This window comes from Aulostomus chinensis, chromosome 18, assembly GCF_037954235.1.
Source record: "Aulostomus chinensis isolate RoL2024-O1b breed Wild chromosome 18, RoL_Achi_v1.0, whole genome shotgun sequence".
Lineage (NCBI taxonomy): Eukaryota > Metazoa > Chordata > Actinopteri > Syngnathiformes > Aulostomidae > Aulostomus > Aulostomus chinensis.
This window is the reverse complement of record NC_141337.1, coordinates 14,200,404-14,226,856: the sequence shown is the minus strand read 5'-3', so window position 1 is coordinate 14,226,856 and position 26,453 is coordinate 14,200,404. Positions and strand designations below refer to the sequence as shown.

General features: G+C 43.0%; 1 protein-coding gene and 1 long non-coding RNA gene across 6 annotated transcripts; one reads left to right on the top strand and one right to left on the bottom strand.

The window, feature by feature from the left end:
- Positions 1-241: 241 nt before the first annotated feature.
- LOC147245313 (uncharacterized) lies at positions 242-8,872 on the bottom strand. 4 transcript variants are annotated; one of them, XR_015110199.1, is made up of 6 exons: positions 8,825-8,872; positions 6,582-6,654; positions 3,380-3,554; positions 2,139-2,777; positions 1,878-1,955; positions 242-616 (listed from the first exon to the last, which is right to left on the bottom strand). It is a non-coding gene; the product is annotated as an uncharacterized LOC147245313 (long non-coding RNA). The 4 variants fall into 4 exon arrangements; XR_015110197.1 differs by lacking the exon at positions 1,878-1,955; XR_015110198.1 differs by lacking the exons at positions 1,878-1,955; positions 6,582-6,654; positions 8,825-8,872 and adding exons at positions 4,512-4,572; positions 4,688-4,876.
- On the top strand, positions 5,737-25,910 carry atp2a1 (ATPase sarcoplasmic/endoplasmic reticulum Ca2+ transporting 1). Of its 2 annotated transcripts, XM_086185902.1 has the most exons (25): positions 5,737-5,871; positions 5,958-6,094; positions 7,153-7,170; positions 7,744-7,826; positions 11,056-11,160; positions 12,267-12,405; positions 13,980-14,060; positions 14,147-14,232; positions 16,116-16,271; positions 16,370-16,511; positions 17,922-18,088; positions 18,172-18,260; positions 18,353-18,455; positions 18,554-18,685; positions 18,804-18,929; positions 19,056-19,274; positions 19,348-19,459; positions 19,540-19,763; positions 19,870-20,090; positions 20,670-20,872; positions 21,245-21,330; positions 21,437-21,570; positions 21,800-21,917; positions 22,790-22,907; positions 25,627-25,910. In XM_086185902.1, the coding sequence occupies exons 2-25, from the start codon at positions 5,977-5,979 to the stop codon at positions 25,635-25,637; spliced, it is 2,991 nt and encodes a 996-aa protein (XP_086042028.1). In that variant the 5' UTR covers positions 5,737-5,871; positions 5,958-5,976; the 3' UTR covers positions 25,638-25,910. The 2 variants fall into 2 exon arrangements, with proteins under 2 accessions (XP_086042028.1, XP_086042031.1); XM_086185905.1 differs by lacking the exons at positions 5,737-5,871; positions 5,958-6,094; positions 7,153-7,170; positions 7,744-7,826; positions 11,056-11,160 and adding an exon at positions 11,782-11,902 and having other exon boundaries at positions 25,627-25,909.
- The last annotated feature ends 543 nt before the right edge of the window (positions 25,911-26,453 follow it).

Here is a 26,453-nt window from a genome sequence, read left to right as displayed (position 1 = left end):
AAAAAGTTTGATTCTAGTTGTCCAGTATGTACCAATATCTGTTTATTGGTTTGGATTCACTTGGACACATATCATTGAAGCTACACACACACACACACACACACTTTGAACTGTGTTTAATAGTGTTTTATTAATTAAAAAAAACTTATCTTTCATGTAGTTCTTAAAAAGAAATTGTTAATTATTAATTTAAAAACAAGCGCTGTGTGGCAGCTGGTATTCAATGATGTTAGGAGCTCATAACGGACCAAGTACACCTCTGTAAACACACTAAGGGGGCACAGTATAGCGTGTGTGTGCGCGTGTGTGTGTGTATGTGTGTGTTTACTTGGATGTGTTCTGCAGGTTTTTTTTCCTTGCAAAGCTCAAACGGATCTTGTGATCTTCTGAGGAGGAAGTGGCTCTTTATCGGTTTCCAATCCAAGAGGAGGGAGCTCAGCGTGAGATTTGGTGACATAACACAGCAACTCGAGAGCCCCGAGTGAGTCCTCGCTTCATGTTCTCGGGGACGCACTCACTTAAAAGTGAGCTGGCCTTGGTGACATTCCAGGGGCAGTCTCGAGGCCCGGGGTGGCAAAGTGATAAAGCGGGTGCAGGAGAGGACAGGAATCATGGGCTGGTGAAATAGAGAACAAGGACATTTCAGGTGAGAGATTATTAAGATGTTAGAGATGGAAGAAACGTTTCCACACATGTCAAGTAGGACACAACATGAAATATATAAAGACGCTTTACACACCCCGGTTTCTCCTGAAACATCAACATCATCTTTCATTCAATAAATGATATTAACTCAAGTAGATGACGCATGATAAGCAATGGCAGACTTCACGTTTACATTTTTTATGTTTGTCAAATTGCACTTGAAGATCAGCGTCCTCCGAGTTTACTCAGTGACCAGAATTCATTGTCTTCCACATGCAAGGAGAAGAAGCGGGTATCGCTTGTCATTCAAATAGTTCTAAATTATAGCTCCCTATTAAGAAGATCAATTGTACCAGTTACACAGAGAAATCAACATGATTGTTAGTGATCCTTGTGATTGTATTTATGCTAAATTAAGCTAAGCTAAGCTAAGCTAACTGGCAATGGTTTCCGTTGACTACATAAAGATAATAATTGAGCCTCTGTGTATGAATGTGTATGAAAAGTGAAGTCCACGTCCGTTACTCCTGCTGTCTCTCCAGTAAACTCGCCGGTTGCAAAAATAAGTCTGATTGTTTAGAAATTGCAGAGAAGATCACTCCACTTTTCATTTGAATATGTAACCTGGCAACCACCCCCCCCCCCCCCACCCTCCATTTCTGGCCTCAACAGCGAGGTTCAAGTCTTCTCTAAAGCACCACAATGATCATTTTGTAAATAATGGTCCCATTTAAAATAAAACAGATAAATGCTGGGACAGGACCTCCTGTTAGACAGCACATTGTAAATAAACTTTCTCTTGGGTGTTGTGTGTATTTTTACTTTAAACTTTGACCTTTCAAAGTGTTTTTTTCTTTTAATGAAACATTTTGATCACTTAAAATAATCTTGCCCTGCGATGGGCTGGCGACCCGTCCAGGGTGAACCCCGCCTCTGGCCTACTGTCAGCTAGGATAGGCTCCAGCACCCGTGACCCTTAACAGATAAACGGTATGGAAAATGGATGGATGGAAAATATTCTTGTCCTGTTTTCAGTTGTAAAGGAAATCCAGCTAGATCCAACATCTGGTCACTAACGTTTTATGAAAAAAGATGTAGACAACCAAAATGCTTCAGACTGAGCAGACCTCCAACAAACATATTTCACAGACTTAGCCTTAGACTTATTTGTTATTGCCTGAAAAAGCACATTTTTCTGTCTGTCAGTAAATGCATCTCCACCTTCATGTCACCTTCAATTCTTAGTCTAGCATCTGGGGGGGTCTGGGGGGCGGGTCTTCGCCTGCCAGGTGTGAAATTCTCAAACCTCCCTGAAAGAACACAGAAATTCTGCCATTGTGTCATAGCTGCCGGCCCACATGCCCACGGCACTATTTATACCAGAGGAGCACAACTGCTCCTATAGGTACAGTTACAGTGGGGCACTTCAAAGCTTACACACTCCCACACACACACACACACACACACACACACACACACACACTGTTGCTCACCCTGCTGCTACTTTTGGTGTCCACCAGCCTCCCGCGAACTACTTCCTGTATCTATCATGGTGATGAGCAGCTACAGGCAGGCAGACCTGACATGTCCACCTCCCACATCGAGCCGGCTGCCAACAAGCTTGCACACACACACACACACACACACACACAGGTTACATCACGACTGAGACGTCCCACTGCCAGCTCTAAAACATTATGCACATAATCATTTGATGGGGAAGCTGAATGTGGAATACAGCTGCAGGGAGATCAGTCCAACTCCAGATTGAGAGAGTAGAAATTTAAGAGCCAGAAATGTTGAAGTCAAAGTATTATTTCCAAAACCATACATTTATGTGAAATCCCAACATTTGTAGATGTTGATATTTTGTTTAAGTCCAACAATGGAGTTTGATGGCAGAACAAATTCAGATTTCAACGTCAACAAGATTTTTATTCTTATCTTTCCAACGGTTAAAAGGAGGTCTGACGTCAGCGACGTAAACATCATCCACATTTATATTCCACATTTGATTCCATGTTAATAATTTTATGTCTGTACGCTGATGAAAGCTGTATGACTCATTTTGTTATCTCTGGAACGCCTTGAAGGGAATCTGGCTCAGACGTCCACTGTGACGCAAGAATGACCTGGGAAAAAAAGAGGTCAAAGGTCAAGGTCAATGAGAAAGAAATCTTGGTTTCAAAATAAAAAAGGATTCTGTCAGAAAGCCTTATGATTTTAGATTACGGTGGCCTCTTTATTATCCAAGGAATCACTAGAATTACAGAAAACATTATTTAGCCCTTTATATTCTTCGGAAGTTCAGTCAAGGTTTCACCAAGTAAATGTAATCTAATCTAACAATGTGATATATAATAACACAAAAACCTTTACTGTGAGGGAAGACAAGTATCAGACTACTTTCAGCTCAGGGTAACATTCATTTTGTCACGACATCATGTCCCTTCTATCAAGTTTAAAGATATATTGTCAGTGATAGTTTGTCTCTGTATGAAACACCAGCTGAAACGACTTTAGACGCTGACACACAGCAAATCATTCTTTCCAAGTAATAATAGTGTTTCAAGAATTGCCTCCACTCTCTGTAAGAACATTGGTGAGTGTGTGTGTGTGTGTGTGTGTGGCATTATCACCGCTGTGTTTTATTAGCATTAGAGCACAGTGCTTAGAATCAGCCGCAGTAACCTGATATCAAAGAGAGATTGAGCTAAATGTCAGCAAGAGCCACCTTGAGCTTTGCACTGCTGCAGCCAGCCGGCCGGGACACAACAGCATCCAGGTGAGAGGGGAACCAGGGGGGACGGCGGCGAGACACCAATGAGCACAGAGACAGACTGAGGAGCAACACCGGCCTGAAGGCGCTGCAAAGACCGACACCCACCTGCTGCTTTCCAGTGTTTCCTCTGGCGGGAAAAAAACAAATATGCAAATATATGCAAGGATATCAAGTATGAGACTTTATTATAAGTCACTGGTGAAAAAGATTTGAAAAATAATTTCTGAACTATTAAATGTGAAAGGTCCTGATATATAACTTGGCTTTATTTAAACTAACTAACTCCTGAAGTTCAAAACGTTTCTGATTCCAATCGCTACGATTGAGATGCTTTTTCTTAAACAGAAAAAAAAAAATCCATGTGAATGTGTGAAGCTATAAATGTTTGAAGTTAAAGGAGAAGATAACAAAATACTTCAATAAATCAATTAAATTATACTGAAATTATTTCTGAATGACCTCTCCTGGGCTCTCTCTTGTAGTACAGTCTTGGATCAAGAGGGGCCACGTCCCACACTTTGGTTAACACTGATATATACAGTATTTCAATACACAGGCAGAATAAATAAATCCCTTTAATTTCATGTGTTTCCAAAGTAATTATGATTTGAGACTGTCAGTTGTTAATGATGAAAACAAAATTAAACCTTCATAACTTCGACCTATTTGTGACTTAAAGCGGAAAGTGAGTCGAGTCGATAGCTCAGTGCTAACGTTCGCTAGCTCGTAGTTCAAATGAGCATAGAAACACTAGCGGTAATGTTAGTTACCAAATAATCAAGATAAAATGGTCAGAAACACATCGACATTAACCTCTTGTCAGTCGTAATTAATTTTGTTGGCGCTGTTGTGTATATGTCTCGGAGTCATTTGAAAACAAGAGGGTTCATTTTTGATACTTGTGAAAAGATTGTCGTTTGAAGTTGTTTCAAAGCCTGTTTCTGTGACAACACAAATATTGAGATATAAAGCACGTATACTACAGGGAAAATGATTCATAAATTGAAATAAAATAACCATCATGTGGATCGCAAGGAGTGAAAATGTGTTTTTGTTTCTTTGAACTTGTGAACGCTCCGTATACCTTAATGAAGCAAGGGAGTCTCATTTGTTTTCCAGTGTGGGCACAAGAGCCATGCGTTACGCTAATGGAAACAAATTGCATGAATCATTTTCATTTTTTCACAAACAGCTTTTGTAAGTGTTCAAATAAATGAGGCTTCAACACTCAGATCTTGCTCCCAAACCTTAGAAACTCACCTACTTTTAGATGTAGCAACCAAACTAGGATCTTGTGTGATGTGTAATTAAGTCGTGGCCACAAGTTAGGAAATAAACAAAAACTTGGGCCATGAAATGGTTAATCGTGTGGAATCACCGGATTCAACTGTTAATCACCATTTTTAATCACGTGCATATAAGAGTGTTGAGCTTGTAGGTGGCAGCTGAAACGGGATCTTCCGTAAATGTCAAAAATCCGCGTAAAGCCTTTGCTATGGTGGTCTGGGATTCTTTTAAAATGAAACCAGCCACTCAAAAGTCGCGTCGCGCAGCTGCGAGTGGGGCCGCACTGTGGCTCCCAGCTTGAGCGGCTAATTACGGCTGCGCAGGCGGGACACTATAGCGGGCGATTAAATGTGATTTAAAAATTTACGCGTTACGCTGTGACTTAATTGGATCGTGATTAACACTTTAATGGTGACAGCCCTGCAAAAGACACACGCCATCTTCCTCTGAATACTCAGTCCTTTATGCTGCTTCACCTCTGGGGCTCCGTACCAGTGCTGATGTCGATCTTCATTATGAATACGAACCTGAGAGCGGAGAAAGAGTCAGAACTCTCCTTCAAACTGCTCTCTATCCAGCCACTGCTTCATCCTCCTAATGTCTCTCCTCTTCCTCCCTTTGCAAATATTTCACTTTCCAATGTTCAGTCAAAGCAGACATTAAAAGCGTGTTGTAACATCTCTTTTATTCCCTCACTGAGGGCGCGCAGAGTAACTTCCTGTGTCCATCAGTGTCCCCTACGTCTCATTCACAAAGCGTCACCGCTATGCTGCCCCTCCTCGTCCTGACCGTGCATGCTCTCTTATGCACATCTTATTTCCAGCCTGCAGGGCAGCGGACCCCCCCTGCAGTTGTTGCCCTCTCCCACCCACCCCTCTGCCACAGGACCATCCCTGCCCACCTATTTGTGACACTCTTGGCCAATGAGGAGCGAGTGCATGGTGAGCGAGCACCAATGAGGCCACTTTTTCATCTGTATAAAACTTTTTGGGACAGTTTGCCATGTTGCACTTTCTGTTAGTCCGGGGCTCCGAGAGGACAGCAACAGCCCAGAGAGAGAGAGTGAGTGAGAGAGTGAGACGGGGTAGCGAGCCAGCTAGTGTGAACGCAGGGGGGGTTGCCACTTTTCAATCTCAATCCCTCACTTCAAGAAAGTGGTGGGTGAACTTCACTTGTCTAACTGTTCTAACTTCCAGCATCAGCAGACTGACGTGTTTCCGCTTTATCCCCTTTTATCCCGAAGCCTCTCCGTTTCAGCCAGGATGGAGAACGCGCACACCAGAGATTCCGAGGACGTTCTATCCTACTTCGGCGTCACTGAAGATACAGGCCTCTCACCAGATCAATTCAAGAGGAACCTGGACAAGTACGGGTTCAATGGTGAGATGGAGAACGAGATGGATGGATGGATGGATAGATGGATGGATGATCAGGAGGAAGATTGAAGGAAGAGTGTTTATAAAGAGAGAGTGAAGGTGATGGCAGTGGCAGAGGAACCAAAGAAAGTCACGAGAGGAGGAAGATGGATGAGCTGGAGGTTGGAGAAGGGATGGGGAGGCGTAGAGGCAGCCGACCTGACAGGGGCAGCTTTGATGGCTGAGAGATGGGAAATGAGTGAAAGATGGAAGATGAAGCATTAATTCCTGAGTTTTTTGAAACCTCTGTAGGTCCACTCATGTCCTCCTAAGTGATCACGGCGAGAGAGTAAACTCAAACTCCAGAGGAGGGCCGTGAAATCCCACGAAAGCCCCTGAGTCAGCCAGGAAGTGGGCTTAGAGTCCCCATTTGTTGTGTTTTTACGTTACAGTAAGGCAGACAACGGAGGCCTGTTGGCTGCTTTTTTTTCCCAGGAGGCACTTGAACTCACCATAGCAGGAGAAGCAGGTGTAGCTGACATCATTTTAGTGCCTCACTGAGCCGTTTATGCCATCACACCTCATCTGTTGAAGATAACAAAAAAAAAAACCCAAATCTTTAGATGAGCTTCCGATAAAAAAAAGAGATGTATTCGACTCCCAGAGAGGGTCAGGTTTGTTTGGTGTGGAGGAACTGCAGAGGTTAATGGATTGTGACAAGAACAAACAAGGTAGTAGAGGTCACTGTAAAGGTCAGACGTTAAAGCAACTCTATTTGTACCATGGAGTGATTGATGGCGGCATTAATCAATCGTTTATTCAAGGATTCAAGGACACCTTAGGCTCAAATTAAATGCCAGTTCAGCAAAAATTCAGATTTATACATAAAGAGATAAACGCAAACAGATGAACATTCAGTACATTTTAATAGTTCGTGCCTTCATTTTGTTTTGCTTTTATTTAACTGTACTCGTACCTACGCGGTGCAGGATTATTGAATGGTCATGTAGCAGGATCTCACTGAGTAAACATGTGATGTGGTTAAACGCCGTGTTAATCACCTGTGTCTCTCCTCACCCACAGAGCTGCCAGCCGAGGAGGGTGAGTGTCACCCTAAACACCTGCCTTTCACACCTTCATGTGTAAATCGCATGTCCTGTTGATCAGAGTTCATCTTTTAACGCCTGTACCCCACCACACACACACACACGCATGCCCCTAGCTGCTCTGATGACAAGTCACACCTGTCACTGGCCTCTGTCTCTCGTGTGACTCTGCTCGGACCCAAACAACTGATGACATCACAGCGCACGCTCCACACAACAGAACCGATCAGAACCCGGTTATGTTCTGTCAGGCGGAACAAATTAGACCATCTAGCAGTGTGAACAGATGATAACAAAGCTTGAGCTCTGTACCCTTTATCAGACATATCAGACGTAGGATTCTGAGGAAGCACTAATTAACATGTAGTGGTGATGTATTATAATCAGGACACCGATCATAGCCGCACGCTCGTGTGCAAGAATTAGTGCATGCTACATTCAGAGCTCCAAATTTGTACAAATACATTTTATCATATCTTCATAAATCTGTCACAGGGGAAGTCTATATATGGTCACTCAGTCTTGTGGTTTGTCGATTGTGGTTTTATGTTTTTTTTTCCTCCAACAGGAAAGAGTATCTGGGAGCTGGTTGTGGAACAGTTTGAGGACCTGTTGGTCAGAATCTTACTGTTAGCCGCCTGCATCTCTTTTGTGAGTTTGTTCTCTTTCATTATTCGACCCGTTTCTTCATCCTTGCACTTCATCTGGATTTGTCAGAACTGTTTCACGTAGTCGGGGGGGAGTTTATACGTACGTGATCACACAGTGATGAGAGCGCATAACGCGGAAAAGGCTAAGCTTTTTACTGATTAATTATATTAGTTTCCATCGAAGCCCAGTGGTAGCTGAGAGCGCCCTCTGATGGGCAGTGAAACTACAAGGACGTTGCTAACTTTTTGTGAAGAAAATTGTTTTTGTAAATATAGAACATAAATCTGATGGACATTACATATTTAAACCCTGGAGAGTTTTCTTTTTAAATATCTTAAAAAATAGTAAATTACCAGTTCTATAAAATCCATCTACAAACAATGGCAGCAATTTGAGATTTGGCGAGCATAGCGTTCATATTTCACTGAGAAAATAATGTTAAATTTGTGCAAACTCTGTTTATGATGGCCTGTTACAGTTACACACGGAGTAAAAATATAGGAGTAGCAACCATACGAGAACGAATAACAGCAGACATTGCTTGGTGCAGCGTCACCACACACACACACACACACACACTCACTTCAGTCAGTTCAAGCTGATGAAAAGATGCCAGCAAATCAACAAAAGTAATAATCACAAAGTAATAAATCCCAAATTCGACGCCGCGTCTTACATCTCGCCATCTTTCCTGCTACATGTCAATCATAATCTTCCCTCTTATGTTCGATATCTCACTTTTAGTGAGTCTGAGCAGTTTATAACAGAAGTGACCTCAGAGCTCTCTCATAAAAGCACAACTACACCACACTCCCTTTTAAACAGGAAGCACCTGTGAGCAGAACCAGACTCAGGGTTGGCGGCCATCTGCCTTGACCGACTGGGTTGAGAGAGATATGCAAATGTTCTTAACTGTTATTGCAAGGATTGTCTAGGGTAATGTAAAATCGTTCAAAATCACACTTCTTGACAGTGTAAATGCAACACTGATTACAAACCTCTTTCAGTTCATTTGGCCAAAGGAAGAAAAGGTCTTTTACTCCCAGGTTTTCAAAAACGAGTTCCAGTCAAATGTTCAGGGTCTGGGACTGCGATAGCCCGAGAGGACCAAGTCATGCCTGGGAATGCTAGGAAGTCAAACATTATTTCTTGTCTTCATGAAGTGTTTTGCGAAATCAAAACTGAACAGGAATTAAAGATGTATCAATTAGTGAAACACATGTCCAAGAAGGACAATGAAACCGACAGTGAAGTAAGAACTCCTCCATCCTGGCTCACCCTTTGCCTGTTTGTCTTTGTAATTACACGCGCGCACGCACACACTCACACACACACACTCATCTACACACCCAGGCTAGCAAACACAGCTTGTACATCAGCTGGTTATTAAATTACATTTAGACCCATGTCCTCACTCTCATTTAAACAAGGAATCCCTCTATCACCCTCCTCCCTCCCCTGTTGCTCTCCAAAACTCTTTAGTGGAGAGTCGGCGGGACACATTGTCTTAATCCGCTATCGGTGCCCTCTGGCCTCCCTGCACAGCTGTCACTATGGCCTTAGAAGGCCTGATGGTGGTGTGTATGTGTGAAATAGAGAGGGCAAGATAAAGAGAAAGAGATTGGCCCTGTGTGTGTGTTTGTGTGCGCACATATGCATGGCAGGAGCTTTATTTTAAGAAAGTCTCAAGCCAGGACGAGAAACTGTATCCTTGGACAAAGGTCAGGGATGGAAGGAACGAGGGATGGCTTGCAGCAGCAGAAGAGAGTGAGAGGTGGAGGGAAGGGAGGTGGGGGGTTGTGGATTGGGTTGCACAATGGCATTGTTTGTTACGATGACAAACGAGAGCAATAGAATCAGAGTGGTGTATAGTTTCTAAAAGAGAGAGCACTAAATACTGTAGATGCACGGTCACCCTATTCATACACGCAGGAATGTCCTACCACAGCGTGCTGACAGCCGCTGACTCTCCGTCTGGAGATCGATCGGGTCTTCGGTGGAAGACAGATTGAGTATATTAACAGAAAATGGTGTGAAACATTGCAAGCAAATGAAAAACACGACAGACGATGTAAAAAGTTACATGCTACCCAGGAGGGATGTGAGGACTCTCTCGCTGGTTGAGAGGGCGCTCCGCTGGCCTGCAACTAATCTGTGTCAATGTCAACACGAAGCCTTTCCGAAACAGAGCTGTGTGTAGTAACGTGGGACGGCCGCTCACAGGGGGCCAACACGTGTTGGACTATAGCTTGTGGAAATAGTCACATGTAGAGACATGAAGATCTCACACATGACGTACGAGCGCTGGTCAGCGATGGCTCATAGCTGGATAACCGTACACACGACGTTATCATCAAGTCTAACGCAACCGGTGCACAACAAGCTAAAAGTAGCACTAAGCTGAGAACAAGAGTCACCCGCAACTAACTCTAGTTTTAAGTTGTATTACATATCATATTTGACAGAATTAGTGAAATAGTAATAGTATCCCACAAGGACAATATAGAGATCAGTAGTTTGACAAAACAGTCGTGAAATTTTAGCTAAAAAAGAAAAGAAAAAAGATTTTTTCGGGAAATTTATACCGAAAGATCCATAAAAACCTAAAATCCAATGTATCAGTATATTAAAATGGTGAGTGAGCGAATGTCACGTTACGGCTATAAACAGTGAAGGGGCAAATATCTGTCAATCCGCTCATCGGTTAGTCGACTCATTACTGTAGCGGCTCATCGTTTAGCTTGCTGGGGCACGCAGGGACGCATGTGTCTGACTGTGTTAATAGTTGTTGTTCTTTTAAATGTTGTGGTATTTAAAGCTATAGTGCATCATAGAGCTGAGTTTGTGTATGTGACGACATTCCTGCGCTGCCAGGTGGACGCATACAGAGACTGCTTCCTGTTAGCCCTCCGCTAACTTGAGCGCGGATTATTTCATTGCGCCGCCCTTCTTGACTATTTACATGTTATCAGACTGAATGTTGACTCAAATTCATGTGTCACACAGAAAATCAGTGTATCCGCCGCTCTTCAGGTGCAGCAGTAACTTTATGTTGTGTGCTGTCAGAATCTAGAGGATTTGATGGGGGGAAAAAAGTAATCAGCGGAACTGAATCGTGACATTTTTTTAAGTTGCAGTTTGTTTGGGTTTTTTTGGACAAAACGTGACGAGTCAATTGGAGCATAATTGTTAGAGACTGAGCTGTGACCTAACGCCAACTCTGTCTCAGGTGCTGGCCTGGTTCGAGGAAGGTGAAGAAACTGTCACAGCCTTTGTCGAGCCCTTCGTCATCCTCCTCATCCTCATCGCCAATGCTGTGGTTGGAGTGTGGCAGGTCAGTGAAACAGCAAACACACACGCTCACTCACGCACAGGAACAATTTCAATCTCAAGGACACATACCTGCCCCTGAACACTGTCTTTTACACACACCTAAATAGACTCGTATACTTAGTAACAGTCACACATGATAAATTATAACGGCAGTCTGTTCAGGTCGCAATCCTTTGTCCTTTACGGCGAACGCACGCTCCATCCAGATCTGAGAGCTCAGAGTTCAAGGGAAGCCAGAATGAGAGGCATGACGTCAGCAGGAGGTGAAAAGGTGAAAGGTTAAGCCAACAAAGCGAGTGTGTGTGTGTGTGTGTGAGAGAGAGAGTTGGGGGTTGGTGAGGTGGTGGTGGTGGGGGGCATCCTGCCTTGAAGACAAAATACGTTCTGCTTCATTACAATCCACACTGAGCAACCCACAGTAAAAATACAGTGGGATGATCACGTTACCACGAGCACGTGTGTGTGCGTGCGTGCGTGTGTGTGTGTGCGCGGTAGGGGGTTCATATCAACCCCGTGGCAGTCATTTGGAAACTATGCACCAGGATTAACACATGGGGGGTATGAGGGAGAATGGAGTGAGAGAGGACGGCTGGCATAAGTTGGGCTTTACATGTTGAGGCGGCCAGGGTGACAGGGTGTGTAGCCTTGGAAGGAGCCACACTGGAGGGAACATCGGACTGGTTTACTCCCCTGGACAACCTGTTGTTCTACTCACAAACACAAAGATGTAGTATTTTACACAAGTGAGGAAAAGCTACTGATGTGTGTGTGTTGCACGTTTGATTGAGTTTTCACTGAGTCAGACAGTTATTTGCTTGCAGCTGGTTGGAGAGTGACTCAACCTCACCAGCCTGTTGGTGTTTAAATGGTTGTAACTGGCTTTCACCCAGCCATTAGGCTTTGCCTCCTGCCTGCGAGACTAAATTGAGGGCTAAACAAAAGACCCGATGTTTAAGAATGTTCCTTAAATGAGGCATAATTTGTTATATTCTTTTTAAAACAATCACTACTGTGGGGGAAAAAAATGCTTCTGCAGTTTTTTTTTTGTTGAAACCCTATGTTTGCTTTGTTCAGTTTCGTGTTTTTTGTTTGTTTGTGTTTTTATAGGAGCGCAACGCAGAGAGTGCCATTGAGGCTCTGAAAGAGTACGAGCCCGAGATGGGGAAAGTTTACCGGGCGGACAGAAAGAGTGTCCAGAGAATCAAGGCAAGGGAGATCGTTCCTGGTGACGTGGTGGAGGTTTCTGGTAAGATTCCCAGACTAGAATTAAATTCTTCACCTGCTGCATCTTTTGTTCAATGCAGCAGGTAAGCAACGAAAACAGATATCAAAACCGTTAAGAGTGGATTGATTTATTAATCATAGTCAAGACCAACACAGCAGAGGTGTTTTCTCATCTGTCCACATGAGAAAAATTCTTTAAATAGGGTGCAGACTTCATGAAACTGTTTTCTCACAATATATTGCAACACGAATCGATACGATATGATTTGATAAATATCGCGATAATGTCGATAATTTACTGAAATTTTAAAAAATGGAGCTTACAAGCTGTGGGCTGTCTGGGTCGTCTAATTATAAATACATTGTATTCATTCTATCTTTTATTTTTCCCAGGTTTTTCTTTCAAGCAAAAGCGCGCTAAAATGTTTTTGGAAGTTCATCTTCTGGCATAAACAGAGACAGGAAGCAACTATCCGTGCAGCGACGTCTTCAGGAGAGGAGTTGTTTTGTTTTTAATTTATATTAAAATATTCAAAATATGTAAGTTCATAAAATGTACAATACTAGGAGCCAGAATATCGATACAGTAGTGTGAAAGGAAATATTGCGATATATTGCTGTAATCGGTTTTATTGCCTTTTTTATTATCCTACAAAATAAAAGCAAATTTAAATATTTTTTTAAAAGATTAACACCTAACTTAACAACATATCACATCCAATGAAAACACAATCTAGTTGACATCAAAGGTGTATTGGATACGAGACGTCTCCTACATCACTATGGAGTCTGTTCTCATTATTGGTGCGCTGGAGGTTTCAACACTCTACATCCTGTTAAAATTAGATATGACGTCAGTCCTCAAAACTGAAACTCAGATTTAAGCATGTCAATGTGAAAAAAGCCCTCAAGATCAGTGTGCGAAGAGGAGCTCAAACCTTCAAGTAGCAAGTTTTTAAGCCAAAAGCTATGGGCTAATACATGATAAATGTCAAACGGCTTGTGTTTGCTGCTGCTAAGATGTTATTTGTCATTGATTTTGGAGCCAGACAACAAAAAGGCGGTTTGTTTTTTCGCTGGTTGTGCGTGACTAGCAGCCTGATTGAAACAGAAAGAGACAAAGCTACTCGTAGTCTTACAGCCTCTGGATCTTCAAAAGGGTCACGTGTCCGAGTTTGATGTCCTTGAGAATGAACATGGGTCCTTTTAAGGAAGTCATAGAAAAAAAAACAGGGTGGAGGGGAAACTGAAGGAACTTACTGTGAGGGGGAGAAAAAAAAGCTTGAGTATAAATACATTTAATATTGATGGGGGTGGGCTCACGCCACTCTCTCTCCCTCTGTTTGCTCTACACCTGTTCTTTTCATTACATGATGTCCCCAAGGTCTCTCTCTCTCTCTTTCTCTCTCTCTCTCTCCCTCTCTGCCTGCGGTTTCAGTTTTCAACAACACAATCCATCCAGAGTGTTAAAACCAGTCAATCAACCCTGCCCCCCCATCACATCACCGCTACTCCCTCCACCTTCTTGAAATACTGCAATCAAGTCATTCAGATACACAAAATGTGGTTAAATTGTCCAAATTTGTATGTTTGTAGTTGGTGACAAAGTGCCAGCTGACATCCGCATCGTCTCCATCAAATCAACAACGCTGCGTGTGGACCAGTCCATTCTTACCGGTAGGCCCCCTGTCCCACAGGCACTTCTGTGTTTTTGATGCCTGCTTCCTTCCCTGAGCACCCCACTCAATGCTTGTATCTCCTAGGTGAGTCCGTCAGTGTGATCAAGCACACCGACGCTGTCCCGGACCTCCGCGCCGTCAACCAGGACAAGAAGAACATGCTGTTCTCTGTGAGTCATTCACAGCATGTTAAGTACTGACAAATCTATGGGCAACTGAAGGAGAGTCCTGTTCTCTTCCACAATCATCCCAGTTCACGGATGGCAATTCACATTTCACCTTTCATGTCCATTTCACCTCAGGGCCGGTGAAGTGCCACAGGGATGACGTGTTTATAGATGAACTCTGAACTTAGCCTCACTATTGGGTTCCCTGGACTAAGATTTAATGGGATTTTTACACTGGATTTTTGATTATTGCAGAAAATAAACATTTGTGGTGGACAAAAATGTAAGAGATTTACACATTTCATTCAGCTAGATAATCTTCACACATGAACACCACTTTCACAGTTTTGGAAGAGTAAATTCGATCGTTAGAGCGACAAAGCTAATGTCTAGAAAGTTAAAGCTAGTCACTCTTGTAGTAACCGCCATTTTTAAGATGCTTAAAAATCTTTGAGCTTGTAATTGACTGATATTTTATGCTTTAGAACAAAATGCTAAATTGTCTAAAGAACCAATGACTTTATCTTGGGTATTTAACTGGAAACCTATGACTTTGACACAAGAGAACAGGGCGTCCATCAACGCTAACTACCAATGCTAATTCCCTGGTTTTAGAACTCATTCTTGCATGGCAACCACTAAATATTATATGGAGGTGGGCTGCCCCATTGTGAGCCTCCCGAAACATAACCTACTGTTCCACAAACCTTAAGATTCCTTTGTGCTTTTTATTCTGACTTTTTAGAAAAACAGTTCACAGTATAGTGACGGTAGCGCTGCACAGCATTACTCCTCTTGTACTGCGCTCGCTGACGCCTCATTGTACTGAAGTTTGATTTACTAGATTTAATAAAACCCACACACAAAAGGGGAACTGTGAAGACTGCAGCATTAAAAAACTGAATGAAAGCAGGACTTTACTAGACTATATTACACATGTAGAACACATTTAATGACATACAGGTGTGCCGCCAGGTTCCTCTGTACACCGAGAGGTCTAGTTTTATTTTGTTATAGTAAAACAATGATTTCAGGTAATATATAACCATATTTCGTAGAAATAAAGGGCAGAATTTATGGTGGAGTAATAACAAAAAGAATAAGAAGAAATAGTTCCTTCTGTGAATGTTTTTGACATGATTAGGTTGGGTCAAATTATCTTTTATAATGGTTTCACATTTGACCCTCCCGTAATATTGTCCGGCCACTAAGTGTAGGCATTTGGGAGTGAATGGGGGCCTGTTTCTAAAAATATTCTGGATCTGGATCAGGATCTGTTGTATGACTCCCATCAGGCCTTGAATCACATCTCAGGGTGAGGGTGGGTGCCCAATCCCCAATGTGATGCATGTAAATCACCGCTCGTTTCATCTGGCCCACAACACTTGATCCCTAGGCAAGAAAAGTGTCCCAGATTTGGCTCAAACATGTCTGCAGACTTTTAATCATCAGTCAGTGGTACAGGGTACATCTTTACCCTCACCCTGTCGTATTTCTGTGACATCTGAAGATTTTGAAAGTCAGCTTTAACCAACATACGTGACATTGGCAGTGATGGATTAATTGGTGATTGATTGATTGATTAATTAAAATGAATTGGTTGCCTGTCAGTGTTTCTAATGTTCAAAATCAAATCCCACTCAGTGGGATCACAATGATAAACTGTTAAAGGTGACTGCGTCTCACCGGTGGTAGCATGTCTCACTCAAAAATACTCATCCTTCCATTTGTCCATTTGTTTTGTTGGGTTCTGGTCACTGAGAAATGAAGTGCAAGGTTTATTATCAAACTGTCCCTTGAGAATTCTCCATCCGTGCTAAAATACATCTGTGGTATTTGAGGGCGTCATCTTTAACTTTCTTAATGTCTCTTGAAATTCAATCCAGGGAACCAACATTGCTGCCGGTAAAGCTATCGGGATTGCTGTTGCAACTGGCGTCTCCACTGAGATCGGTAAGATCCGAGACCAGATGGCTGCCACGGAGCAGGAGAAGACCCCTCTGCAGCAGAAGCTTGACGAGTTTGGCGAGCAGCTGTCCAAGGTGAGAGGGACAGACAGACATGAAGACGTGACCTAAATGAGAACGTTTGTACATGATAAAGCTGCAGCTGACGCCTCCCACATCCCTCTGTTCTCCAGGTCATCTCCCTTATTTGTGTGGCTGTGTGGATAATCAACATCGGCCATTTTAATGACCCGGTCCATGGAGGCTCGTGGATCCGTGGGGCTATTTACTATTTCAAGATTGCAGTAGCTCTGGCTGTGGCGGCCATCCCTGAAGGTAAACCCCCGGGGATTAACTTCCATCGGGTTGCCCAAGAACATTATCTTATGTAAGATTTGTCTCCTGTCACTTGAACATTTGACACCACAGCTACAGTCCATGAAACATTAAATGAGGCCATAGTCTTATGATTGTTTGAGACAATATGAATAAGAATGTCCTGATCTTGAAGATAGCGATGCTTTTTAACTGATTGCAATCATTTTATTTAACGTCAGCTGTCAGGTAGATCTGCCGCTATAATCAATAAATTGATAGAAGAAGCAAAATGTCAAACATTTGCTGGTTCCAGACTCGAGTAAAGAGGAGTTGCTGTATTTTTTTGTCATTTGTGCCAGAAAATGAAGCATTTCTGAGTTTGTTTGTTTACTTAGATACCCAATTTTAAATGACTCAGATCAGAATTGGGGCAAAGAAATAAAGAAGTAAAAAAATATGACACAATTCTAGCGATTACGTTTTGCTATTTTCTGACCAGTTTTGCTGATCTGGTCAGTTAATTTGTAAGTAGGTTTTGCAAGCCAACAGTTCAATGACTCTGACTAATTATGCTGGAGATGCAGTGGTTTCTTTGGTAAAGAAAAAAAAGCTGAACAGGATCTTTTTCCAAACTCTCCGGAGTTCTGAGACCAGCTGGGAGGGGGGTCTTTCCTGGGATCTCTTCCCAGTTTTACTGACGCACCCATCCATCCTCAGCAGGTGCCTGAAGCATCTTACCTGGCTCCGCTCCACTTGTTTGCCACAGACAGGATGCTCAACAATCTTGTTTTGTCCTGTCTGATTGTTATGGTCTCTATACAACTCCAAAAATAGATGAGAGTTGGAAAGCCATTTGGCCAATAAATCTGCATAGTTACCCAGATCTATTTTGGTATGGTACTCCAACATGTTACCCTCAGCTGTGAATAGGACACTAAAATCATCAAACGCTGTCACTGCGAATAGTGCTTGTGGAGCATGAATGGCGCTGATTACATTTTCTCATGCTAACAGACTCACCACAGTCAGCTGTAGTCAGTGCCAATGCACATCAGAGGCCACAGTCTCATGATGCCAAAAGCACAACATCATCTGCAAACACAGATGCCACTATAATGTCACTAAACTGGACACTCTCCAGAACTTCTCCACTAATGGCCACATTGATCACACCTGATGCCAAGGACTGACTGGCTCGCAGCCTACATGAATACCTTTGAGAACACGGCCATTTGGATGTTGAGTTAGACTGACATGTTGAGCGCTGTTTAGGGAACAATACAACTGTCAAGCTGCCCACAAGCATAGCCCTTGAAATCCAGGAGTTGCTGAACAGGCACGTCAGATTGTTTGCTTTTGTCGCCTGCCTTCTTAGATTCAGTCGTTCCTCTAAATGTCTCATTGGCATCCCAATCTGTCCTCTCACAGGTCTGCCGGCTGTCATCACCACCTGCCTTGCTCTGGGAACGCGTCGTATGGCAAAGAAGAACGCCATCGTAAGAAGCCTGCCCTCCGTGGAGACTCTGGGCTGTACCTCAGTCATCTGCTCCGACAAGACTGGTACCCTCACCACCAACCAGATGTGTGTAACCAAGGTAGGTTCATACGAACACAAGTACCCTGCTTCAAGAGCCTTTTCATATTTGATGCAAAAACTATTTTATTTTTTTCCACACAGATGTTCATCATTGATAAATTGGAAGGTGACAGTGTCTCTCTGGGTCAATTTGACATCTCTGGCTCAAAGTACACTCCTGAGGGAGAAGTGTAAGTGTCAAGGAAGGTTTCGTTCAAATAGAAGCCATTCCTGAAGTACAACACTGAAGAAATAACTTTTAATTGACTAATTTTTCTACCAGCACAAGGAATGGTATGTCTGTGAAATGCGGCCAGCATGATGGACTGGTTGAGCTGGCGACCATCTGCGCTCTGTGCAATGACTCCTCACTGGACTACAATGAGGTCTGTGTAGATTTCAGGGCCTTTTGTGCACAAGACATATTTATTTATACATCCAACAACTTGTATTCATTTCCTGCCTGTCTCTCCTCATGATGCAGTCCAAGGGCATTTATGAGAAAGTGGGTGAGGCCACAGAAACGGCTCTGAGCTGTTTGGTGGAGAAGATGAACGTGTTCAACACTGAAGTGCGTGGCCTCTCCAGGGTGGAGAGGGCAAACGCTTGCTGCAATGTAAGTTCTCCAAAGTCCTTCAATAAGACTCCTCATAGAAACACAACGCCTGTTTGCCTTCAACTACAACTGGGTCAACATTTCATCTCGCTGTTTCTTTTCCTTCATGTTCTGACAGGTGATCAAGCAGCTGATGAAGAAGGAATTCACCTTGGAATTCTCAAGAGACAGAAAGTCCATGTCTGTGTACTGCTCTCCAGCCAAATCTGCCAAAGCCCCAGTGGGGAACAAGATGTTTGTCAAAGTGAGCTTGTGACATTTTATCAAATTAATTGACAGTATAACGGCTTAGGAAATGGCCTGAATGAAGCAGAAGCACATCTGGTACGAAATGCTGGAAAGTGATCGTATGTTGTCAACATATTACCAGGGTGCACCAGAGGGTGTGATTGACCGTTGTGCATACATTCGTGTTGGCACCACCCGTTTACCTCTGACTGGCCCGGTCAAAGACCACATCATGTCAGTGATCAAGGAGTGGGGTACTGGGCGTGACACCCTCCGCTGTTTGGCTCTGGCCACCTGTGACTCACCACTGAGGAAGGATGAGATGGACCTCGCGGACTCTACAAAGTTTGCCGATTATGAGGTCGGTATTATGAAGTCATAGAAATGTTCTTGAATGCAAGCGGATGTAAAATGTTCTTTCTTTTCCTCTCCAGACTGACTTGACCTTCGTGGGTTGTGTTGGTATGCTTGACCCTCCTCGTAAGGAAGTTATGAGCTCCATCCAGCTGTGCCGAGCAGCTGGCATCCGTGTCATTATGATCACTGGTCAGTATTATATTGCGCTGTCATTGTGCAACAAAGCAGCCAAAATAGATAAAACAAGACCTTCAGTTTTGTCTCCCCAGGTGACAATAAGGGCACAGCTGTGGCCATCTGCCGTCGCATCGGCATCTTCTCTGAAGATGAGGACGTCACCAACAAGGCTTTCACCGGCCGTGAATTTGATGACCTCCCGTCATATGAGCAGAAGAACGCCGTCAGAAAGGCTTGCTGCTTCGCCAGAGTTGAACCATCCCACAAGTCTAAGATTGTTGAATTCCTCCAAGGCTTTGATGAGATTACTGCCATGGTGGGAATATGAACTGCACTCAAAATGGAACGGTGGTCTGACTTGAAAGATGTTGAGATTTCTAAAACTGAACTTCTCTCTACTTTACCCCATAAACCTCGCCAAGACCGGTGACGGAGTGAACGATGCCCCCGCCTTAAAGAAAGCGGAGATTGGCATCGCCATGGGCTCTGGCACTGCCGTTGCCAAGTCTGCCTCTGAGATGGTCCTGGCTGACGACAACTTCTCTTCCATTGTGTCTGCTGTTGAGGAGGGCAGAGCCATTTACAACAACATGAAGCAGTTCATCCGCTACCTCATCTCCTCCAACGTAGGCGAGGTCGTCTGGTGTGTACTCGAGCAAGAGGAGACTGCGTATAACAAGCTCTTTGCATGTTATATTTGGAGTTATTAGCACTTGCTGGTTTCAGATCTGATGAATATTAATGGGTCTTTTCATGATCTGACTGATTGAATAATAGTGTCACCCACACAGGTCCGAACTGGCCTATAATTTCAATCATACCTAATTAAAACAAGACTAATCTGCAGGGCACCACAATTAATAACGTGAGAGAGCAGAAAAGAAATCATTTCTGCCACATCTGATTTCTAATTTTCAGTCTTTCACTGAATATCTATGGAGAGGCTGTATTTGGACCTACTTTTTTAATGCCGCGGTCTTGAGGTAACAAGTTATCATCTCATGTGATAATGGGTCAATTTAACATGGATACAAAATTCAATTTCAATAGATGGTTAAAAAAAGTAATTACAAGCATGACCTTTCTTAGTTTCCATACAATCTGCAGCCATTTCTACTCAAGCGTTCCTATGGCGGATGTGAGGGGAATAATGTGAGGGGCAGTGTCAGGGTCCTCAAGTACCAAGACTATGACAGTAGTTCTCTGTCTAATTTGTCTTCAGTATCTTCCTGACTGCTGCTCTGGGTCTACCTGAGGCTCTGATCCCAGTCCAGCTGCTGTGGGTCAACCTTGTGACTGACGGGCTTCCTGCCACTGCACTTGGCTTCAACCCTCCTGACCTGGACATCATGGGCAAAGCCCCCCGATCGCCCAAGGAGCCCCTTATATCTGGCTGGCTCTTCTTTAGATACCTGGCCATTGGAGGTAAAGCAATGTGGTTTTGTTTCCTCTGAGTTTTTAATTCATTCTTTTATTTGAAAAACCCTCAACTTCACGCAGAACAAAGAATTGTTCCATAAAACTAATCTTTGTTAGAGTTGTAGTGTACCATAATTGGCGTGATCTAAATGATGTTGTTGCCATGGTAACACATCAGCCTCTAGATATCAAATACTAAATCAACGCTGACGATATCAGAAACTTGTCTGGAACTTGAACCGATATCAGTTGTGGATGATGAGTGTGAGTGCGTGTGTGTGTGTGTGTGTGTGCGCATGTGTGTGTGTGTGTGTGTGTGTGTGTGTGTGTGTGTGTGTGTGTGTGTGTCCCAGTTTAACAGGCTAATATGTCTTCCAGGTTATGTCGGTGCTGCAACTGTTGCTGCAGCTGCCTGGTGGTTCCTGTACAGCGACGAAGGCCCAATGGTCACTTTCCACCAGCTGGTTAGTGTTTCATACAGTTATTTGTGAATATGCACATGTAGCATGCTACCATGCTAACTGATGTAACCCGAACCTTCCTCCACAAACACGTGTTTCTCCCCCCCAGTCTCACTTCATGCAGTGCAGCGAGGAAAACGAGGACTTTTCTGGGATCCACTGTGAGGTGTTTGAGGCCGCTCCTCCAATGACCATGGCGTTATCTGTGCTGGTCACCATCGAGATGTGTAACGCCCTGAACAGGTCTGACCACAGTCTGAGCTCACAGGGAACTGTTGGGCGCTTCCATCAATACTGTTAATGAAACTCACTGTGATAAGTTTCATTATTTGGCACATTGTTGTCATTCTCATGTATCCACCTCAACACACAGACACAATTTCATGTGCGCTCCCGCATTTTCAGTTTGCATTAACATAACCCTCCGCCTCCCCCATTCACCCCCCTTCCCTCCTCCCCCCTCCTCCCCCAGCTTATCTGAGAACCAGTCACTGGTTCGCATGCCACCCTGGAGCAACATCTGGCTGGTGGGCGCCATGACCCTTTCCATGTCCCTTCACTTCATGATCATCTACGTCGACCCACTGCCCGTGAGTCTGGCCTCCTGCACCACAGCCCTTTTTTTTCTCTCCAAATCAAACATCCCTGCACCAGCACACACTCACTACCACAACGCCCCTCCAACCTCCACGTTCTCGTTCACATTCTCATGGCTTGACGCGCCGCTTTGAGGCCCAAATTACTCAGCAAGACGCGATGTAGTCTGGCACACAACTGAACCAGCTGCTCGGCTCCGCGAGGCCTCTCTGAACTCTAACAGAGCGACCCGACTGCCTTCCGTTGTTGTTATTAATGGGTTAGCTCACTTGAGGCAAAGATCAGTATTCCCGGAGTTCTTGTAGATTCACAAAGGCGATGATGAATTGATCTTTCGTGAAAACAGCTAACAACTATGACACCTTCACCCACAGAAAAAAAAACCCATTTGCTGCTACTATACTTTTAGTTTTTAAAATGTCTTCAGTCTAGAAATGCTGCTTGAAACTAATTTTGTGGATATTATCTTAGCTTAGCTAAAGCTTAAGTGCCAGTATTAAATCTTAGAGAATTTTTTTATCCCGGCGTATCGGAACAGTTTGAGATAACAGCAATTTCCTCCAGGTACCAATATAATCATCTCATTCTAAGGAGTTTTTATCTCTTTATCTTGAGATACAGAGTTTTGTTTTCTGCAGATAATGAGATAATATCCTGTTATCAAGATATAACGATGCTTGTTATCGGGTGATAATGGGTTATTTTATCTTGTGATAACGAGATGATATCCTGTCATCACAAAATAACCATCATTATAAAAAATGATTGCAACTACAGTTTCTCTCAGCTTCTGTATAAAAACAATGACCCCCCCCCCCCCCCCTGCAACATTCTCCATACACAACTGTTTCTTACCTCTTCCCAGATGATCTTCAAGCTAACTCATCTGAATGTGGAACAGTGGATCGTGGTGCTGAAGCTCTCCTTCCCGGTCATCCTCATCGATGAGCTTCTCAAGTTCGTAGCTCGCACATATCTGGAAGGTAAGCCCGGTTATCTCATCACGCGACGTACAGTACATCCGTGTTTAATTACGTTTGTGTTTACTGAGTAAAATGTAGAGCTGTATGGTTTAAGTAGTACGTACAGGTGTCACTCTGTGGGATAAACGTGGGTTGATTTCATTGTTGTAATGAGCTGTGGCGAAGGCGTCAGTGCTATCGAGTTCTAGCTTCGATAACAACGTGCGTCAGAATCTTGTCCTTTCGAACATGAAAGTTTTACTGTGTCGTGAACTATAGCTTTATGAAGTCTCCCATGCAGTGGCGGCGGTAAAATAATGGATCGACCATTTGTTGCTGCAATAAGTGAGGATAGCTGATCTGCCTGAGTCTAATCATAAGTCAACTCAATACAAGACCTCAGACCTGCTATTAATAATACATCATGTTGTGTGTATGTGAATAGATTCCACAGCTTTATCCTCACCCTTTACCACTGTGCAATCCCAGACTCCTTTAAAAATATTCAAAGTTACATATGATTAATGACTTCCCAATTAAATGTCTTTTGGTGTATTTTATCCCTTAATCTCTCTTTCCCGCTTTCACATCTTTTTTTGTAAATGTCTTCCACTCTTTTGTTTTCTCATGATATCCTTTTAATTGTCCTCTCCTTGGATGACCTTTCTTCACTGTTCCCTTTCTGACAATCCAGCCTAAACCTGTTCCCCTTCCTCCATATCCCCGTAACAAATCAAGGTATTCCCCTGGCTCCAAAGGGTTTAGCAGTCTGCATCGTGCATGGTTTGAAATGTTGGTTATCAACTCAAAGTGGCTTTGACTGTTATACATGCAGGTGCTCCAACTGAATGGTATGATTTTTTTTTTCTTTTGTCTCTGCTTTGCTATGCTTTCAATCGTATTGCACTCAGATCCTGGGGGCAGTTGTGCTCTGATCTGCTAGCTCAAGGGTTCAAAGTACTGCTATCCAGAATGCATATTGCATCACTGGAACTTCATTATGTAATTACATTCTTTAAAAAGTCGCTTTAGGTCATTGCTTGTTGGTCCTCTATGAATAGTAAATTGATGGTATGCGTTATGCATTTGTTGTACTCAAACTAATACTGTGCATTCTGATAACAAGCTAGGACACAAGGTGTGTCACTCACTTGCTGCTGTGATTATGAGAAAACGGCTAGTCTCTCACGTTTTAGCATCTTAGCAACATGGCGACATCATCCTGTTCACCACCGTGGTCCAGATGCATCCCAACATGTCTGATCTCTCCCAGCGAAGACACAGAACTCACACAAGCATGTCGATATGCAAACAGACAATACCCAATCTTCGCTTTAGCACTGGCTAACAGTTAGCATAGGATGTCTGAGTGGCAATTCAGTCATAGGATTACAGTAACATGCTATTAAATGTAATTGCTCATCACCATTTCTTTTCTTTTCTATGTGAAATGGTTGAACATCACGGTTGTTATAAATAGTGGTTGAATTGCAGGTAAAGTAATGTTGGCCATTTGCATGCTAAGGGTTCCTTGTAAAATGTGAATTATGCAGCACAAAAACATTTCTTTATCTGCAACACGTTTGAGTTACAGAAGCAGCAGTTCTTGTTTTGCTCCATATTTCACCATGTCGAGCTAAGAAGGTGTTAGCGCTAAAGAGGAACTGCAGTGGGTACTGTCTGCATAGGCGGGACCTGACCAGGGATGGGACTTGATTGCGCACTGGGACCCTTTTGTACAGATATTCTTGGGACCCAGATGATGATTCCCCATGAGCTTAAATTCTCCATTCATGGTCCTGATTGAAATGTCCCAACAACTATTGGATGGCTCACTGTGACATTTAGTTCTCAAGTTCTTTTTCTGTTCCATTCTGGTTCAATAGTTTGATTATGCTTTCACTTGTCATCCAGTGCCACCTTCAGGTCAAAATTGGATTTATTACTAAGCACACGTAAACTTAATGTCATATCTACCCAGCTGGAAGGGAACATTCCCACAACACAAAGAATGTTTTGAGGGCGTTTATCATTTAAAATACTGTCATATCAGGCTAAATATTTACCAGGACAAAACACTTCAGCAACGTTCTGGGGATGTTATTCAGGACATGGCTGCATTTATTTATTTTTTTTGGTCCTCAAGACATCCTCAGAATGTTGCTTTTAAAACATTTTGTCTTTTACCTCATAGAGACATTATCTGAAAAGATAATGCAGCATTCAAATTTGCTTTGTACTTCAGATTAAAATATTTTAAGTGGCACATTATCAGTACTTTTAAATAACGGTCCGATTTCGTGAGAACGTTTCCCACAATGCAACAGCTCCGGTCAGCCCATCTCAAAACATTGCTTTAAAAAAAATTGTAGCGATGGTTTCACAATGTTCCGTTGATGTTAACAATGTTGTTCATAAAATGTTGCTTCAAAGCCTTTGTATAATGTTGCATGAAAAACAACGAGCTATGTTAGCAGCCATAGCTGTACTTTATTAGCATGGTATGCTAAAATGCTAATCTAAGAGCAAAAGAGTTACCTACTCTGCCTTACCGCGTTAGTGTTGCCATTAGCATTTAGCTCCAAGCGCTATATTGCCTGAGTACAGCTTCAGAACCGTTAGCATGGCCCTAGCATCTTGTTTATACATAAAAACATGACAATGCTCTGACTTGGCACTTTAAATTGTAACCCATTTAGGGTTTGAGATTGACAACTAATAGCCTCCATTTGTGTTGCAGGGAAAGTCTAAAGGCAAAGCGCGACAGAGCGGCTGATGCACGGACACAGATGGGGGGAAGACAAGGAGCGCTCCGGCTGAGAGAGCGTGCCAACCGTCACTTGACATGATCCGAACATCAAGTGATGTTTATGCAAAATGAAATGCAGAAATCTTCTGAAAATACACCAAAAAAAAAGCAGCAAAATATTTTTCTGTGTATGTACTGAAATTAATATATAGGTAAGGTTATTAACTATTCTGTGTTGATTCTATTCTTAAAGAATAAAGATATGTATGAAAAGAAATGTCAACATGAAGTGTCAGAGTTCAGTTCTTGTGCACGTACACAAACTTTAAACCCAAGGATGGTTCTGGTGCTTGTTACACTGTTATCATGTGTTCAGCAACGGTCTTTTAATGACACCTACAGCTGAGGTGGGAGTGTCCCCTCACAGCAAGAAGGTGCTGGGTTTGGGTCCGCTGGCTGACTTGGGGTCCTTCTGTGTGGAGTCCCTAGATGTGAATGGTGGAGCGTCTGTGTATGCAGCCCTGTGACCAACTGGTGACGCAGCCTCTTGCCCAGTGACGTCTGGGATAGCTTCCAGCCGCCGATGACCCTGAACAGAATCTACAGCGAGCGTGTTACCATTCAAGGTCTTCTGAGTGCTTAAACCTTAAATAAAATCATAATAAAAGACCAAATCAAACATGTGTCTTGGTTTGTTTTTTACATTACATTAATCCAGGTTATTCTGTTTTGTTTTGTTTTTTTGTTACATTCATATTTTATGTCCATGTTTGAAGTTAGAAAACATAACTTTCATAATTAGAAAATTTGGTCCAGAA

Excerpts from the sequence above, each read along its gene's own strand:
- atp2a1 (XM_086185902.1), top strand. The coding sequence starts at position 5,977 with ATGGAGAACGCGCACACCAGAGATTCCGAGGACGTTCTATCCTACTTC. Across the intron at positions 18,261-18,352 it reads TACACTCCTGAGGGAGAAGT|CACAAGGAATGGTATGTCTG; the intron begins GTAAGTGTCAAG and ends TTTTTCTACCAG. Across the intron at positions 18,930-19,055 it reads GGAACAAGATGTTTGTCAAA|GGTGCACCAGAGGGTGTGAT; the intron begins GTGAGCTTGTGA and ends ACATATTACCAG.